General features: G+C 43.8%; 1 protein-coding gene across 4 annotated transcripts in view; it reads left to right on the top strand.

Moving 5' to 3' along the window:
• Positions 1-7683, top strand: part of atrn (attractin) — a 418894-nt gene extending 411211 nt beyond the window's left edge. For all 4 annotated transcript variants that reach the window (XM_070866810.1, XM_070866809.1, XM_070866811.1 and 1 more), the window contains one exon: positions 5221-7683. In XM_070866810.1, coding sequence (XP_070722911.1) covers positions 5221-5345 — 125 coding nt within the window. In that variant the 3' untranslated portion in view covers positions 5346-7683. The remainder of the gene's footprint in view (positions 1-5220) is intronic.
• The last annotated feature ends 11898 nt before the right edge of the window (positions 7684-19581 follow it).

Consider the following 19581-nt stretch of genomic DNA (forward strand, 5'->3'; position numbering starts at 1 on the left):
TGTAAATGATAAGTTGGAACCATAGGAGCTTACTGCACAGAATGTGTTTTGCCCATCATACCTGTGCCTGCTGTTTGCTGGGAGATAGGAACAGGAGACCATTCAGCCCCTCAAACCTGTTCTATCATTCAATTAGTTCATGTCTGACTTGGACCTCGAGTCCATTTGACCCACCTTTGAACCACGTCCCTTGATGTCCTTGCCTCATGAACATCTGTCGATCTCCATTTTCAAGGCTTCAATTGTCCCAGCACGTCATAGCCTTTTGGGGGCGAGAGTTCCAGATTTCTTCAATTCTTTGTGTGGAAATGTGCTTCCTGATTTCACACTTTTACGGCCAAGAGCAATTGAAAATTAACCTCGCTGCCCTTCAATATCGCTGCATCTTCCTCCACTTCAAACATTTACAAATTTCCCCTTTTAAAAATGGAATGGTCTCTGCCTCAAAACATTCCATGCTCCAGTATTGTTAGCCCTAACTTTATCATAAACCTCCTATTTAAATTTTGGCCACTTGTGCGTCTGCTATTTTAATCGCTCCGCCATTGGTGACTGTGCCTTCAGCAGCCTGAGCTCTGGAATTCATAGAAACATAGAAAATAGATGCAGGAGAAAATAGCCTGCACCACCATTCAATATGATCATGGCTGATCATTCACCTCAGTACCCCTTTCCTGCTTTCTCTCCATACCCCTTGATCCCTTCAGCCGTAAGGGCCATATCTAACTCCCTCTTGAATATATCCAATGAACTGGCATCAACAACTCTCTGTGGCAGGGAATTCCACAGGTTAACAACTCTCTGAGTGAAGAAGTTTCTCCTCATCTCAGTCCTAAATGGCTTACCCCTTATCCTAAGACTATATCCCCTGGTTCTGGACATTCCCAACATCGGGAACATTCTTCCCACATCTAACCTGTCCAGTCCCGTCAGAATCTTATACGTTTCTATGAGATCCCCTCTCATCCTTCTAAACTCCAGTGTATAAAGGCCCAGTTGATCCAGTCTCTCCTCATATGTCAGTCCAGCCATCCCTGGAATCAGTCTGGTGAACCTTCGCTGCACTCCCTCAATAACAAGAACGTCCTTCCTCAGATTAGGAGACCAAAACTGAACACAATATTCCAGGTGAGGTCTCACCAAGGCCCTGTACAACTGCAGTAAGACCTCCCTGTTCCTATACTCAAATCCCCTAGCTATGAAGGCCAACATACCATTTGCCTTCTTCACCGCCTGCTGTACCTGCATGCCAACTTTCAATGACTGATGAACCATGACACCCAGGTCTCGTTGCACCTCCACTTTTCCTAATCTGCCGCCATTCAAATAATATTCTGCCTTTGTGTTTTTGCCCCCAATGTGGATAACCTCACATTTATCCACATTATACTGCATCTGCCATGCATTTTCCCACTCACCTAACCTGTCCAAGTCACCCTGCAGCCTCTTAGCATCCTCCTCACCGCTCACACCGCCACCCAGTTTAGTGTCATCTGCAAACTTGGAGATATTACACTCAATTCCTTCATCTAAATCATTAATGTATATTGTAAATAGCTGGGGTCCCAGCACTGAGCCCTGCGGCACTCCACTCGTCACTGCCTGCCATTCTGAAAAGGACCCGTTTATCCTGACTCTCTGCTTCCTGTCTGCCCACCAGTTCTCTATCCATGTCAGTACATTACCCCCAATACCATGTGCTTTGATTTTGCACACCAATCTCTTGTGTGGGACTTTGTCAAAAGCCTTTTGAAAGTCCAAATACACCACATCCAATGGTTCTCTCTTGTCCACTCTGTTAGTTACACCCTCTTTAAACCTCTCTCCTCCTTTTAAGTCGCTCCCTAAAATCTACCTCTTTAACCAAGCTTTTGGTCGCCTGTCCAAATATCTCAATATGGCTTGGTGTCATATTTTGTCTAATAACGCTCCTGTGAAGCATCTTGGCACATTATCTTAAACGATAAGAGAATAAGGGGTTATGGAGAGCGGGCAGAGAAGTGGGCCTGAGTCCATGATCAGATCAGCCATGATCGTATTAAATGGCGGAGCAGGCTCGAGGGGCCGTTCGGCCTACTCCTGGCCCTATTTCTTATGTTCTTATGTTTTACTCTGTTAAAGGCGCTATATAAATGAAAGTTGTTTAGTTTTAATCTTTGTCCACAGAACTCTGTACTTGGCACCTTGTATCATGCATTGTGCCTTGTACTAATACATTTATTTTTGACACTGCATTTCCTATTTAAAGATTCCCCACTGTTAAACTGTTTGCTCATTTCTCTGCCATGTTATTTTGGGCCAGATCACTTTTAAACTCTCTGAACTTTGCCTTTTTCCAGTTCAGCGTCCTTATCTTTGACTCTTCATTATCCTTTTCTATTCTTGCATTGAACCGAACTATGTTATCACCATTTCCCAATTGTTCTCTGCTCCATCAGTTATTTGCACTACTTAATTTCCGAGAAATAAATCATGCAATGCTTATATCTTTGTTGGACTCGAAGCATACTAGGAAGCAGTGCTGCATGCATTTTAAAAAGTGCTCCCCACTTCGATAATAATGCATCACCTTCATTCCAGTCTATCTTGGGATAATTAAAACCATCCAAAGATATTACCCTCGTTTTCTCTCAATTGTTTGCAGATCTCTCTCGATTTCATCCCCGCTGTTTAGTGGCCTGTAATACACACCAAGAATTGTACCATTTCCCTTTCTATTTCTTGACTCTGTCCATATGGATCCTGTCTTTACATAATCACCTCGGATATCCTTATGTTCTGGTATTGTGAGACTGAACCTTCACTAACACTAGCAGCTCACCTCCCCCCCTCCCTATCTCTCCTGAAAATGTTTGAACCAGGAATATTTAGTTCCAAAGCCTGTCCAAACTTTAGCTATGTCTCCATTACAGCAACTAGATCTTATCCCTCAATTTTTAATGTTTCAAATTCTCCAGTTGTGTTGTGGATGCTTTGTGCCTTCAATACAAATGGTCCAAATCTTTTTGGAACAAGCCTTGAAGGTGGCGGGACAAGTTGAGAAGGAATATTTTTCAAAAGAAACATATGGGATCATTCGATTCGTTAATAGAAGCGGGTACAAAAGTGAGGCTAAACCTTTATAAATCACTGGTTAGGCCTCAGCGGGAGTATTGTGTTCAATTCTGGGCACTAGGAAGGTTGCCAAGGCCTTGGAGAGAGTGCAGTTGAGATTTGCTCGAATGGTACCAGGGATGAGCGACTTCAGTTCCATGGAGGAGCTGGGGTTATTCTGCTTTAGAACAGAGGTTAAGAGGAAATTTGGTAGAGGTGTTCAAAGTTAGGTTTGGGGGAGCTATGTCTGCCACAGGTTATTGTGAGTAGGCTGCTGATACCTCTCAATTTACCTGCTGTAGATGTGTGAAGGTGGGCACCCTCTCTTTCTTTCCTCCCCTCCAGATATCTTATAATTTAGACGGTTAAGGGGTGATCTGATCGAAGTTTTCAACACATTAAGGGGAATAGATACAGAGAGAAACTATTTTGTCTGGTTGGGGATTCTAGGACAAGCGGGACATAGTCTACAAATTAGAGCCAAACCTTTCACGAGTGAAATTAGGAACCACTTCTACACATACAGGCAGGCTGGTCGAAGTTTGGAACTCTCTCCCGCAAACGGCAATTGATGCTGGGTCAATTGTTAACTTTAAGAACGCAACTGCTGCCAATCAAGTTGAAGTCGTTGTACATGCGCAGTTAGTGTTTTTTCGATTGTTCGCTGACTGAAAAGAAAATATTGTTACCATTACAAAAACCGCTTCCCGAGAGTAAGGAGGGAGGTGGTGAAAAGAGGTCAGTACTGCCGCATCAGGAGAAGAAAATCTGCACCAGCAAAACACAGAAATTTACAGCACTGAAGGAGGCCATTTCGGCCCATCGTGTCCGCGCCTGCCGACCACTTTCCAGCTCTTGGTCTGTAGCCCTGTCGGTTACGGCATTTCAAGTGCACATCCAAGTATCCTTTAAATGCTGTGAGGGTTTCCTGCCTCTTCTACCCTTTCAGGCAGTGAGTTCTAGACCCCCACCACCCTCTGGATGAAGAAATTTCCCCTCATATGGTTGTTGATCCCTTCCTACCCATTCTATCCAGGCCCCTCATAATTTTATATACCTCAATCAGGTCTCCCCTCAGCCCCCTCTGTTCCAAAGAAGACATCTTCAATCTTTCCTCATAGCCAAAATTCTCCAGTCCAGGCAACATTCTTGTAAATCTCCTCTGCACCCATTCCAGTGCAATCACATCTTTCCTGTAATGTGGTGACCAGAACTACACACACTACTCCAGCTGTGGTCTAACTAGTGTTTTATTCAGTTCAAGCTTAACTGCCTTGGTCTTGTATTCCATGCCTCGACTAATAAAGGCAAGTATTCCATATGCCTTCTTAACCACCTTATCTACCTGGCCTGCTACCTTCAGGGATCTGTGGACCTGCACTCCAAAGTCCCTTTGTTCCTCTGCACTCTTCAGTGTCGTACCATTTAATGTGTATTCCCTTGCCTTGTTAGACCTTCCCAAATGTCCATTTTTATTTATTCTCTCCTCCTTTTTCCTTCACGCAGAGCTCGTGCTCCATACTAATAAATCTCCGCAGCCCTCCACTTTCCGCCCCGTCCCCACTCCAGGTGAAAATATCATACATTAATACTTAAACCAACCCTGAACAATACAGTATTAATCCAGCCCATAGGTTCCGTAGATTTAGGCATGCGATATGACTGTTATATATTCATACTTAACCCACCACAGATTTATGCGCAGAAGGCTTCCACGCAGCTTCCGGTCGGTGGCACAGTCACTGTAATTTAAAATTGGAGATCAATCGCTTTTTGTTAAGGGATATGAGCCAAGGGCGGGTATACGGAGTTAGGTCACAGATCAGCCATGATCTCATTGAATGGCAGAACAGGCGAAGGGGCTCAATGGCCGCCTCCTGTTGCTATGTTCCCAGATTCTTCCCTGCACCTGTGGAATGTACTTGACCCCCTTCTCACGCCTCGCCCTCAATGGCAGATCCGAGAGTAGGAGTCCCCTGTGTGGGAAATCGAACCTGCAAGACCATGTCCAGCCCGCACCTGATGCGACTCCATGCCAGCCACGTGGCTCATGTTCGCTTGTCGTTAGCCATGTCGTAGCTTCTGATGTGCTAAATGTGTTTTGTTTTGCTCTTGTCCTTTCATTAGGTCTTGCTGTCGCCAGCGCGTTAGTTGACATTTCCCAACAAAAGTCAATGGATCACAAAGAAAAGTCTGGAGCGGTGCGGAACAGGAAACACCTCCCCCCTGCACAGCCAGCCACCTGTATCTGACACTGCAAAGCCTCATTTTGTCCATCCTGAAGGATTTTGTTTGTTTTAAACTTAGCTTGCAGTGCTGGCCCACTTCCATTCTGAGATTGTGGCCAAAAGAGACTAAGAACATTTTGAGAAACACATTTCTCCATCTGCTCGTCTTCTGTGCACGTGTGAGATTCGCTCACTGAAGATTATGTGCTCGTGTCTATAGTTCCGAGGCAGAGTTTCTCATGTCACCTCTCTGTTTTTTTTCTTTTGCATTCATTTAGTGAAAACCGGTAAAAGATCACATTGTCCAGAGAAACGGGGAATGATCATCAATGGCAATATCTGTTTTTTAAACCTTTTTATTCCTTCCTCGACACTTCAGGTGAGGGAGGGCAAGAGAGGACTTTACAAATTTCATGATGTATAGATGGTGAGATGTTAACAATGTGCTGTCACGTGGTTTTGATCATTGTAACAGCTTCCGGCTCGATTGTTAGGAGTGGGGGGAATGGGAATATTGTCTGTCCCAAGTAGCCTGGGATACCATCTCTGTTGGCTTGTTTCACAATGATCACAGATCTAATCTACACAGGGACACTTATAAACATACCTCAGCTTATATATATTTATGAAGAATACAATAATCATTCAAAATTGTTCCATCTCAACTTTAATAACATCCAGGAACCTTCCAAGAAAGCCACAGAACACAAATTATGCTTGAATAACACTACTTGCTGAATTTTATTCTTTCCTCTGCAGTTATGCCCAGGCGATAGCCACGTGCTTGTTTATTCCACAGGAAATTTGGTGAGAAACGCAAAATGCGAGAGAAGGTGATCAGTGCCGATTTTAATAAAGGAAACTTGGCATTGAATTGTATACCATCACCCTAAACAATGAAAGTTAGTAAGGACCTTGGAGTAATAGAAATGGTCTGTTTTGATTTGAACCTTGCTAAGCCATCTTGCTTGCACATGAAGGATTCGTCACCTATGAAGGTGGTTTGCATGTCGAGTGGAGCTTGGTGAGAACCAAGTCTTGATCAAATTCTGCCTATAAGCTTTTATAAGGAACAGACACAAAACACTATCGTCCATAGTAATGATCCACTTTCCACAGTAACCTGGTGGGTCGTTCGCCCTGTGATTTGGGTGATTCTGTACTGTACATCATGTCTTGAAAACACTTCCAGCCAATCCCTGGCAAAAAAACTGTGTTGAACAGAATGTCGTTCTCTGCTTTTCTGTACTGTTGTGAAAACTGTTCCTTTTATGGATGCGAGAGAAAGAAAATCTGCCACACTTTGCTGTTTTACAGGAAACCTTGATATACAAACTGTGATAGTCTAGTGCGAGTTGGTAACAACACCTGATGCTTGCCATGTCGTTGGTGTTGTAGCTCATTCTTTCCTGCTGAGCAACTGAACCACCTGCTCAATTTTGCTGAGCCATTAATGTTTTAATTACAGATTTTAAAAACTGCAAATGGTGGACATCCGAATGAAAAACGGAGAATGCAGGAAAAACACAGCCGGGGTCAGTCAGCATCTGTGGAGAATGCAGATATGGTCAGTGTCTCAGGCCGGGTTATCCTGCAGATCTGAACACCACTTCCACTTGATCAGTATCTTTATAAAGACTGATGGGTTAATGTTTTAGGTGTAACCCTTCATCAAAAACAGTTCTAACGGTGAGTTACACCCAAAATGTTAACCTTTCATTTCTCTTTCAAATGCCGAAAAGCCTGCAGTGTGCTCCTGACATTTACTGATATAAAAAAAAATTCTGAATTTCCAGCATTTGCAGATATCTCCGAATCACTCCATCTTGTTTTTCCCGCTAAACTGTCGATAATGCAATTGACTAACCTAAAAATCAACGAAAGTGCATGATAAAGATATTTAATTCAACCATTCCAAGACTCTCAATAATCAGAAACATAATTGATGGGATTTGAGTGACCCAGTCACATAATTAGGACTGCTCCTGCTCACTGTCCGACACAGTGATACAAAGATGGGCAGAGACTCATTTTAAAAGCAAGTACTTTCAGGACTGACTAAAAATGAATTAAAAAGTACAGACCAGGCTCAGCCCCTTCTAAAGCTGTGTAAATTGTAAGGATTCATAATTGTCACAAACTAAGAAAGTTGACCTGTTGCAAAATCTTTAATTGAAGTATTGTGAGTTTTTGCAACAGTGTCAACAGCGCATTCATCTCAGCTGTTCAACCCAGGGTTGCTGCTAAGGTCAGTGCCCAAACATGCACTCCAGAAATTCATGTACACTGTAGAAAAACTTGAATATTTGGCACCAGGTAAACCAGTTTGTTGTATAGCTGATTTTTGTTCCTATTTATACATGGGGGGGGGTGGGGGGGGGTGAGGACATAAGAACGGCAGCTTGGCGTACAATAACTCTTAGCTGACCACGTCAAACTGTGCTCTTGGTAAGGTTTGTTGTAATCCTTATAGGTTTAGAGCAACATAACATTTTTATCTTACTTTCGTTGCAAGCCAACCTTTTGAATGTTGTAGGTATATAATGCCTACCGAAACTGGTGGCTTCCAAACACAATGAGTAAAAATACAATTTGGAATCTAAATGTTTCCCTAAAATTCAGTGTAATAAATTGAGGAAAATAAATGCGGGACCTTTTTATATTCACAGTGTTGGTCAGGTGGTACACTCCTTTTTTTGGCCTTTTATCATTTGGAGGCCGTAACACATTTTAAGTTCATTAGATTTTACATTTCGGGGCCATTTTTGCGTTAAAGCTTCTGAAGTTAATCTACAGTGATCAATTGAGATCATGGGCATTCATAGATGGGCAAGACTGGAAGGAAAGACATCTTCGAAACGGAAGCAGAATTGTGCTTGCGCATGGTGAGGCTTTTGTTTGAACAATTTTTTCCTTAAGAATTTTATTCGGTAATCAAAGCTAGTTGAAGACCTTTATCTTTTATGGGAAAGTAGAAACATTCAACCTCTCTTTCCTTTTCTTCATAGGATTGTAATTTAAAAAGTAATTTCTGATTGGTGCAGCACTTCTAACCCTTTGCTTTCCACCTTTTTATTTTCTTCCCAAAAGGAGTAGTAAATCATATTGTCTTGGCTGTCAGTGAAGAGCAGGCAGCAACTCCAGACTCGTGGAGCTCGTTCACAAGCTCACATTTGCTTTTGTCTTCAAGTAAAGCAAGAACGTAACAATTCTCCCCTCGTCTTCCTCCCCGAGAACAACTCTGCTCATTACTCCCTTACAAAGATGGGACTGGGAACCATATCTGGCCATTTGGGTCACGAGTGCAGCATTGAGGCAAGACTCTCGTAGTCATCCCAGATCTAGCACTTCCTTGTATTGACAATAAGGGTGAATTATTTTCTCCTCCATCAGGCTTTCTCTGAATCATGTAGAATCTATTAATGAGGGAGCTTAGTAGTCAACCTGCAAACTCAGGCAGCTGGAAGACAGAAGAGCCTAAGATTAGAAACATAAAAAATAGGTGTAGGAGTAGGCTATTTGGCCCTTCGAGCCTGCACCATCATTCAGTATGATCATGGCTGATCATGCAACTTCAATACCCCATTCCTGCTTTCTCTCCATACCCCTTAATCCCTTTAGCCGTAAGAGCCACATCTAGCTCCTTTTGGAATATATCTAACGATTGTCCTCCGATTGTCTCTTATCATCTCACTCTATGGGGAATCAGCTTGCATTCTTTAATGCTCTGCCACCAGGTGTTGGTTCAATGCAGTGCATCCTCTTATCCCACAGTAACACTTTTCATTTTTTCATTCAGACTTTCCTTTACCTCAATGATGTAAGCCTGCGTGGAAATGGCCTTGTTCTTTCACATTACACTGCGGGTGCATTTGGATCCACTGATTATGCTGGGCTTGGTTGCAATGTAACCTTGGTTGCATTGTAAACCTAACCCAAGTACCAATTTACACGAGAGAAAACAGCACCTTCGGATCTGAAACTTGGTATGTTTTTACAGATCCCAGCTGAAACGAATGAAGGCTTTTTCAAATAAATCTGTACTCTCGCCAAGACTCGGCTCTACTTTCGCTAGATGCTAAGGTTCCATTTCCTCAGGCAGAGCTAAAGAAAATAAATTATTTAATGTCCAAATCTGTAGAAGCAATGATGCAGTTGCAGTGAAGAGAAAGGTGAGCAGCTTATTCCACGTTTGGAGGGAGAAAATGATCAATGTTCCAACTTTAAAATGAGACATTAAACTTAAGGCCTTGTCTGCCTGTTTGGGGAGGACTAAAAGAGCAGAGAGCTCCCCTGGTGTACTGGCCAACATTCCCCTTTCCACCAGAAATAGATTAACAAGTCTATCTTTCAGACATTAGTTTATGGAATCTTGCCCTGCACAAACTGGCTGCTGGATATCCCTATATTGTTACTGCACTTCGAAAGCAACCCATTGATTGTAAAGCACTTTGGAATGTGTTGAGGCTGTGATGAGCTGCTATGTAAATACAGATTCTTTTTTTTCTCTAGTAAAGGGCATTAGGTTAACACCAGAACCTCCCAGGGCTTCTGGCTGGACAACATGGGAGCCAAGAAGAGAGAGAGAGAGACTTTGAGCGTTTGCGATTGGTCAGCTTACACGTAACATCAGTGCATTTATCCGGCCATTGCCGACAGTAGCTCCTTTCCTTCTATATCTGATCTTTTCAGGCCATCAATGGCCCCTCCTCCTCCAAATCAAGAGATTTGCTCCTTGCCCATACTAACATTTCATTGCCTCTGATTTATTTCTTAAAATTCAAGTACTATTTAAATAATTACTCACTGATCAGAAAGTTACTTTCTACAGTACCGCAGGGCCGATGTTTGACATAACTGGCAGCCAGAACGAGCTGAAATTAGCCACTGTGGCAGTTTGTTTGCCGGACGGAATGACTCCATGAACCCCACTTTTTGGCTGTAATTGAAAACTTTTCGAGTGCTAATTTATTTTTCTTCCTGCCCCTCCAACGCCCTCATACACTGCCAATGAGACTCGTTTCAGCTGACACATAGACTATTGGCATGTTCAGTACCTGATCTCAGTATCTGAGTGTTACATGATGTACAGGCCAATAAAAGGGGCTTGTACCTTTAATTAGCGGGTGCTTTCCATTTGGGTGGTAGTGTGCACTGAATTTCTAGACTGAAGATAATCAACTTTCATTTCTTTCAATCCAGTCTTTCATCTTCATTGTTATATATAAATGTAAAATAAGCAAGAGGATTGTCATTAACAAATGGATTGTATTTTCAAACGAAGCATTAAACATTTTACAGAACCGTATGTGAAGAATGCACTGCGACTTGTGGACTTTCGAACAAGTGTCGCCTTTTACTTGAGCAGTTAGTCAGTCATGATTCCTGTTATCTTGCAGCTGTTCCATAAGGAGAGAGGGTTCTATTTGTTTTTACATCCCTTTTCTAAAGAAAATCCACGGGTTACCTTCCGAGTAATAGTTGAGAATTGTAATTATGTTAATTGTGTGGAGTAGGAACACTGTTGAGCTAACTGGGGATTTATACTTTTTAAAAATGCATTGGATAGAGATCATTATTAAAATGTAAGTACTTTAAACTACTTGAGGGAGGAGTTCGAAAAGTGCGCAGTCAGGTCTTTACTAACATATTCTAATTAACTCTAGCAATCAAGTAAAATTAGACATTACATTTTTTTAATTACTAATTTGGATAGAATCTTGAAATCAACATCGAGTTGCAGATACCAGAACTTGGAACTGTAAAATTTTTCATGTTTCATTTCTTTTGTCTGAGATGATTTTTGGAAGCCAGTAAGTTCTACTTTGGGAAAACCCCTTTCTTAACACACATAGAAGAATGTGCAGCTTTGTTGTGTGTTGCATGGTGTTTTAACACAAAATGATTGAGTATGTTGCAGGGTACATCATTTGTATAATATGTAGAAGCAGCAAAATCTCTTTTTTTTCTACTGGCTGGGAGGGTTGCCATAGAAAACTGTCGGGATAGTAAGTTCCTGCAGTCACAATGCAATTGCCCTGCTGGGAAAGCAGAAAGTTTGGGGTTTATTTTAAATGGCTGAATTGGAGGCATAGCAGCTTGCAGTAACACGTTAGACATACACAGTGGGTCCATCGGCATTTGAGGGGAGAATAGACAGGTCAACGAATTGAGACTTCGGAAAAGCTGTTAACCTGACTTTCTTTCCAGATGTTGATGGACCTGCTGAGTATTTCTAGCATTGTGTTTTTATTTCAGATTTTCATCATACGCTGTGCACAATTCTCCCACACACAAAAATAGCTCTCGTCTTCATCCGTAGTTAAGTAGGGTAGCCCAGTTAGTCACTCAAATGCAGACTAAAATATCGTGAGATTTGGGTAAAGGAAAGCTATGGGATGCAGGTTAATTCTGGTGGCATCACTGCAGAAAGACAAAGATGATGCTTCATCAACAGCACATTTTGTTGAAATGCTCACACAATTCCACCTGTTGTGCACGACTGAAAATCTACACAGGTTGTCTTTTGGATGATGCAGTTATCTTGGTTTTGTACAGTCGCCCAGTTGAGTCAAATGGTTGTTGAAAAGCAAACCCAACTGGAACAACATTGTGGAGCCCGTCTGTCCTGTGTCTTTACTTGGTCTGGTCTTCCTTAACCCGAACCCAATCTAATCTTATGGAAAAGAATAGCAAAACCTTTCTTTTTACATAAAAAGTGACCAATCAGTGCAAACATTGGGCCTGTACTCGGAAAACTACTATCTTGGGGAAATCCAGAAAGAGGCGAATTCAGCAGTGTAAAAAGCAGCCTTTTTTTTTGGAAAAGGAGTGGTGGTATTTTGGAAGTTATTGGCATATCCCAATCATTTTTAATACATGTAACGCATTGTAAAAAAAAAATCAGCCACTGGCATCCCAAGGCTTTTGGTGACTGAATAAGTCTGATTCCATTTTGGGTTTCTGGAAATTTCACCAATGTTTTGGGGATTGCGTTCCATAATTCTGCCCTGTTTTTTTTTGTGTGAATGGAAAGCCTGTGGCCTTGCTTATAATGTACTCGGTGCTGCTATTCCAATGATGATGGCAAAGATACTGAGCCCTTTCAAATTGCTGCTCTACAGAAAATAGTGCTAAGTTCCCTCTCCTCACGCCTCCATTTTAAACCCAAGAAACTTGTACTTGAAACCTTGGGACCAGTTGCTCACTAGTCTTTTCTGATGTACCATTTCCCTGATCCCTGAATGGGTGCTCACCCTGAACCATGAGTTGTGAAAATGCACAAAAAGGCAACAAAGAAGCCAATGGCTGACTTTTCTATAAGTCTTAACTTACTGCTTCCAGAATGTTCTTCCTGTACTCCTATTTCCATGTGCATAAAATTAGTAGTTTGTTAATATGTATAATTTAGCATTGATTGCACTGGTATGTAAATATTGAGTAAGTATTGTAAACCGTTTCACCGCGAGGGGGATTGGGGGGGGTGGGGGGGCACATTTAGGATTGCACTTTTTCGTATAATTTTTGTATTGTAAAATAACAGCTAATTTAATGGTTGAAATTTGAATAGAAATGAAAATAATGGAAGACTTCAACATTGGGGGGGGGTGGCCTGTACTACACATGTAAATAAAGGTTGAAATTTCACTGAAATAAAACTAGTTCCGATTGTGATACTCCGAATACGAAGGTGATTTCCTACATTGCAACAGTGACTACACTTCAGGGAAGTACTTCATTGGCTGTACAGCACTTTAGGTCATTCGGTGGTCATGAAAGGTGCTGTATGAAATGCAAGTCTTTTTTGTGCAGTGCTTTGGGCCATCCTGAGATTGTGAAAAGCTCTATATAAATGCAAGTTCTTTTTGTTCAATGTCACACACAGCTAGTGTTTTAAAATGTGCGTTAGCGATAGCACGTCCTTCTTGGTTTCATCATCAGTCCCTCAAAATCGAGGAAGACTTGCTTCCACTCTAAAAGTGAGTTCTCAGGTGACTGAACAGTCCAATCCGGGAATTACCGTCTCTGTTGCAGGTGGGACAGACAGTGGTTGAAGGAAATGGGGGTGGGGAGTCTGGTTTGCCGCACGCTCCTTCCGCTGCCTGCGCTTGTTTTCTGCATGCTCTCGGCGACGAGACTCACAGAAAGAGGTCAATTCCATCACCATACCACTTGTTGCATTCCTAGACAAACTCACTTCAGCTTTAATGTTATACTATCCTCGTATGTCATAAGACAAGGCTTCAGAGGGGGTTCAGGATCAGGCTGAACTATGACTCGTGATTGGGCATCATTCCAATACTCTAATTAGAGACTAGAAGGTGAAGAACATAAGAAATAGGAGTAGGCCGTTCATCTTCGAACCTGCTCTGACATTCAGTTGGATTATGGCTGATCTACCTCAACTCCACCTTTCCACATTATCGCCGTATCCCTTGGTTCCCTTAGTATCCAAAAATCTATCAATCTTTCTTGAATATATTCAACGGTTGAACTCTGGGGTAGAAAATTCCAAAGATTCACAACCCTTTCAGTGACGAAATGTCGTCTCCTCTCAGTGCTAAATGGCCAATCCCTTATTCTGAGACTGAGGTGTGCAGGAGGGCTTTAGAGTTGTACTGTGCATGAATCGAGAGATGGTAGGACAGAAAATTGGAGCCCTTCTGAAGCTGGTGAATGGAAATCTGTTTGACTCCCACAACCCCTTGGTGTATCAGAATGCACTTTATGATTTTCAGCCTGAAACCTAGCCAGAGATCTCACTCGTATCTCCCTGAGATCTCCATGTCAGGGAAGCTTATGTCATATGCTGATGGCTAAATACTGTAGAATCTTTGGAGGAAATATAAAAAGTTCAGAGGTAAAATTAAAAAGGATATTAGGAATGCTAAGAGAGAGCATGAAAAATTCTTGGCTAGTGAAATTAAGGAAAACCCAAAGATGTTCTATAAATATATTAAGAGCAAGAGGGTAATTAATGAAAGGTAGGGCCTATTAGAGACTATGATGGTAATCTATGTGTGCAGGCAGAAGATGTGGGTATACTTCATGAATACTTTGCGTTTGTTTTCATAAAGGAAAGGGGCAATGCAGATATTGCTATCAAGATGGAGTGGAATTCTGGATGAAATAAACATAGTGAGAGGAAGTATTAAGGGGTTTAGCAGCTTAGAAAGTAGATAAGTCCTCAGGCCCGGATGAAATGCATCTCCGGCTGTTGAGCGAAGTTAAAGAGGAAATAGCAGAGGCCTTGACCATCATTTTCCAGTCCTCTTTGAGTTTGGACATGGTGCTGGAGGACTGCTAATGTCGTACCTTTGTTTAAGAAGCGAGAAAGAGATAGGCCGAGTAATTACTGGCCTGTCCGCCTAACCTCAGTAGTGGGAAAATTATTGGAAAAAATCTTGAAAGATGGGATAAATCTACATTTGGAAAGTCAAGGATTAATTAATCGTGTTTAACTAACTTGATTGAATTTTTTGAGAAGGTAACTAGGAGTGTCATGAGGGTAGTGTGTACGATGTAGTATATATGGACTTTAGCAAAGCTTTTGATGAAGTCCCACATGGTAGACTGGCCACGAAGGTAAAGCCCATGAGATCCAGGGCAAAGTGGCAAGTTGGATCCAAAATTGGCTTGGAGGTAGGAAGCAAAGAGTAATGGTTGATCGGAAGGATGTTTCCAGTGGGGTTCCGCAGGGCTCAGTACCGGGCCCCTTGCTTTTTGTGGTATACATCAATGATCTAGATTTGCTTATAATGAATATGATTAAGAAGTTTGAAGATGACACTAAAATTGGCTGTGTCATTGATAATGAAGAGGAAAGTCATGGACTGCAGGAGGATATCAATCTACTGGTCATGTGCGCAGAGCAGTGGCAAATGGAATTTAATTTGGAGAATTGTGAGGTAATGCACTTTGGGAGGACTAATAAAGAAAGGGTATGCACATTAAAGAGTAGGCTACTTAAAAGTGTAGATGAACAAAGGGACTTTGGAGTGCTTGTATAATACTCTAGTTAGGCCACAGCTGGAGTACTGCCTGCAGTTCTGGTCACCGTATTATAGGAAGGACATGATTGCACTAGAGAGAGTGCAGAGGAGATTTACTAGGATGCTGCCTGGAATGGAGAATCTTAGCTATGAGGACAGATTGGATCGGCTGGGTTTGTTCTCATTGGAACAGAGGAGGCTGAGAGGAGATCGCATTGAGATGTACATAATTTTGAGCCAGGTTATAATGAATAGCAAGGGCCTATTTCCCTTGGTGGAGGGGTCAATTACGAGGGGGCATAGTTTTAAGGTGGTTGGTGGAAGGTTCAGAGGGGATTTGAGAGGAGCTTCTTCACACACCGGATTGTGGGGATCTGGAACTCACTGCCTGGAAGAGTGGTGGATGCAGAAACCTTCACCACATTTAAAAGGTGCTTGGATGGGCACTTGAAGTGCCGTAACCTCCAGGGTTACGAATCTAGAGCTAGTAAGTAGGATTAGACTGGATAACCTCTTACTGGCTGGCGCAGATACGATGGTAAGTACAGCAGTGAATCGAATATGGCCAGGGTGACCTCCCAGACCAGTTTCGATCGCCTGGATGGGTTGGAGAGGAATTTACCCCCCAAAAAATGTTTCGCCCACTAGGCCTGGGTTTTTATCTGGTTTTTGCGCCTCTCAGGAGATCACATGGCTCTGGATGGGGTGGAATGTAGAATGTTTCAGTGCAAGGTGCGTCACAGTTGTGTGGGGCGGACTGATTGGCCTGGGTGATCGTTACCTTTCCGCCATTGTTCATTGGTTTATATGTAACATTCAGGGCTGCTGTCCAAGGGCCATGTGGCTCTTTGTTGGCCGGCGCAGACACAATGGGCCGAAATGGCCTCCTTCTGCAATGTAGATTTCTATGTTTCTGTGCTCGCTGACCTACATTGGCAACGCCTCGATTTCAAAATTCTCATTCTTATTTGCAAATCGCTCCATGGCCCTGCCCCTCCCTACCTCTGTAATCTCCTCCAGTCCCACAACCCTGAGATGCAGACAGGGAAGCGGACCTGAGTCCATGATTGGATCAGCCATGATCGTATTAAATGGCGGAGCAGGCTCGAGGGGCCGTATGGCCTACTCCTGCTCCTATTTCTTATGTTATGTCTGCGCTCCTCTAATTCTGCCCTCCTGAGCATCCCTGATTGTAATCGCTGAACCATTGGCGGCCATGCCTTCTGTTGCCTCGGCCCCAAGTTCTGGAACTCCCTGCCTAAACCTCTCTGCTTCTACCTCTCTTTCCTCCTTCAAGACGCTCCTTTAAACATATCTTTTTGACCAAGCTTTTGGTCACCTGCGCTAATTTCTACTGATGCAACTCAGTGTCAAACTTTTATCGCACCATACTCCTGTGAAGCACCTTGGGACATTTCACTACATTAAAGGTACTTTCTAAATACAAATTGTTATGGTATCATTGGCACTCAAAGTGGTGATTCTTCGGGTCATTCAGCGCACACATTGCATATTGAAGCCTGTAGAGTATTCAGAAAGGAGCAGGTTTGATCTGTCCTGGTGGGAAATGCAGAGGACAGGTTGTGGTTTTATACAGGATTGCAGAATGTTGTATTGCTGCGAGGAAACCCACTTATATCACTTTGATCAATGTGCATGAGTTGACTTAATGCCTCATGGGGGCTTTGTGAAGTTATGGAAGTACATCCAAATCTTGGATCTTATCCAGGATCTGTACCACAGCTCCAAGATAAATGTAATGTTAGAGGAGAGACTTCCTAAAGCTGTGTCTCTGCAGAGTATGGCAAAATTCTCCACTACCACCCAGTGGGCCAGAATTTGCTGTCAAAATATCATCATAGACAGTCCCTCAGAGTCGAGGAAGACTTGCTTCCACTCAGTGAGTTCTCAGGTGACTGTACAGTCCAATATGGGAATTACAGTCTCTGTCACAGGTGGGACAGACAGTGGTTGAAGGACAGAGTGAGTGGGGAGTCTGGTTTGCCGCACGCTCCTTCCGCTGCCTGCGCTTGATTTCTGCATGCTCTCGGCAATGAGACTCGAGGTGCTCAGCGCCCTCCTGGATGCTCTTCCTCCATTTTGGGCATTCTTGGGCCAGGGGTTCCCAGGTGTCGGTGGGAATGTTGCATTTTATCAAGGAGGCTTTGAGGGTGTCCTTGAAACATTTCCTCTGCCCACCTGGGGCTCGCCTGCCCTGTAGGAGTTCTGAGTAGAGTACTTGCTTTGGGAATCTCGTGTTGGGCATGTGAACAATGTAGCCCACCCAACGGAGCTGGTCGAGTGTGGTCAGTGCTTTGATGTTGGCCTGAGCGAGAACACTGACGGTGTGTCAATCCTCCCAGTGGATTTTCAGAATCTTGCGGAGACAGTGCTGGTGGTACTTATCCAGCGCTTTGCGATGTCTGCTGTGTATGGTCCACTTCTGAGCCATATAGAAGGGCGGGTTATCACTACTGCCCTGTCGACCATAAGCTTGGTGCCAGTTTTGAGGTTCTGGTCTTCAAACACTCTCTTCCTCAGGTGATCGAAGACAGTGCTGGTACACTGGAGGCAGTGTTGGACCTCGTCATTGAAGTTTGCCTTTGCTAATAGGCTCCCGCGGTCTGGAAAATGGTTGCGCCATAGATTTTGATGACCGGGTGTAGTGCTGTGTGGCAGGGTCAGGTTGGTGGGGGACTTTTGTCTTATGTATGTTTAGCATAAGGCCCATGCTTTCTTATGTGTTATATATGTGGACTTGTATTTACTCTGTACAGCCACCAGAGGGCTCATCCCCCAGAGTCCCAAGGGATCCCATAATCCCTTGGGAGCACAGGTATTTAAGGGGGCTTCACAGGTTGGAGAGGCACTCTGGAGACCTGAAATAAAAGACTACGGTCACACTTTACTTTGAGCTCTCAGTGTTCAGTCGGAGTCTTTCTCCTACACAACAGTACGCCTTGGTGAAGGGGTTGACGATGGCTTGGAGATCGGCCTGTGTGTGCGCAGGTGCAAGCGTTGTCCATGTACTGTAGATCGATGACAGAGGATGGGACGACCTTGGATCTCGCCTGGAGGTGGCGAAGGTTGAACAGGTTCTCATTGGTTCTACAGTTTAGTTCCACTCCAGCGGGGATCTTGTTGAGTGTGAGGTGGAGCGTTGCAGCGAGGAAGATTGAGAAAAGCGTTGGTGCGATGACGCAGCCCTGCTCGACACCGGTCCAGAGGTGGAGTGAGTCTGTAGTGGATCCATTGGTCAGGATCACGGCTTGCATGCCGTCGTCGCGGAGGATGATGACAAACTTTTGGGGGCAGCTGAAACGGAGGAGGACGCTCAATAGTCCCTCGTGGATGACCGTGTCAAAGGCCTTTGTGAGGTCAAAGAAGGCCATGTACAAGGGCTGGTGCTGTTCCTTGCATTTCACTTGTAGTTGTCGCGCTGTGAAGATCATGTCCGTTGTACCCCTTAGTGGACGGAATCCACATTGCTACTCTGGGATGAGCTCTTCAGCCACAGGGAGAAGACGATTGAGGAGGATTCTTGCAATGACTTTCCCAGTGGGTGACAGCAGGGAGATTCCTCTGTAACTGCAGTTGGACTTGTCCCCGTTTTGAAAATGGTCACAATTATGGCATCTGTGAGATCTCCTGACATGCTCTCCTCCTTCCAGATAAGAGAGATGAGGTCATGCATACGTGCCAATAATGCTTCACCACCATGCTTTAGTGCCTCAGCGAGGATGCCATCTGCTCCCGATGCCTTGTTGTTCTTGAGCTGATGGATGGTCTTTTTTACTTTGTGCAGGGCTGGGGTTTTGCTGAGATGGTGGTGGGTAGCATGCTGCGGGATGGAGTTGAGGACACTCGCGTCAAAGGCAGGGTCTTGGTTAAGGAGATCTTCAGGCCCCGAGTGCCTCTCCATTCTTGGCCAGCATTGGGGTGTGGTCTTGTGTGCTTGGGCCATAGGCGGACTTGACTGCGCTGAAGAATCCTCGCACGTTGTGGTTGTTGGCCAAATGCCGGATCTCTTGTGCTTTCTCCACCCATCAATTATTCTTTCGGCTCGCAAGCCGCCTGTAGACTGCTTTGCTGCTCCCGAATTGGGTTGCTGCTTTAGGTTCAGAAATGCCTTGCGCTTGCAGCTTATTAGCTCCTCAATCTCCTGGTCGTTCTCCTCAAACCAGTCTTGGGGTTTCATGGTCGAGTGACTGAGCGTCTCTTCACAGGCGCTGGTTATTGAGGCCTTGAGGGCAGACCTGGCGCTGTGG

Source organism: Pristiophorus japonicus, chromosome 2 (assembly GCF_044704955.1).
Source record: "Pristiophorus japonicus isolate sPriJap1 chromosome 2, sPriJap1.hap1, whole genome shotgun sequence".
Lineage (NCBI taxonomy): Eukaryota > Metazoa > Chordata > Chondrichthyes > Pristiophoridae > Pristiophorus > Pristiophorus japonicus.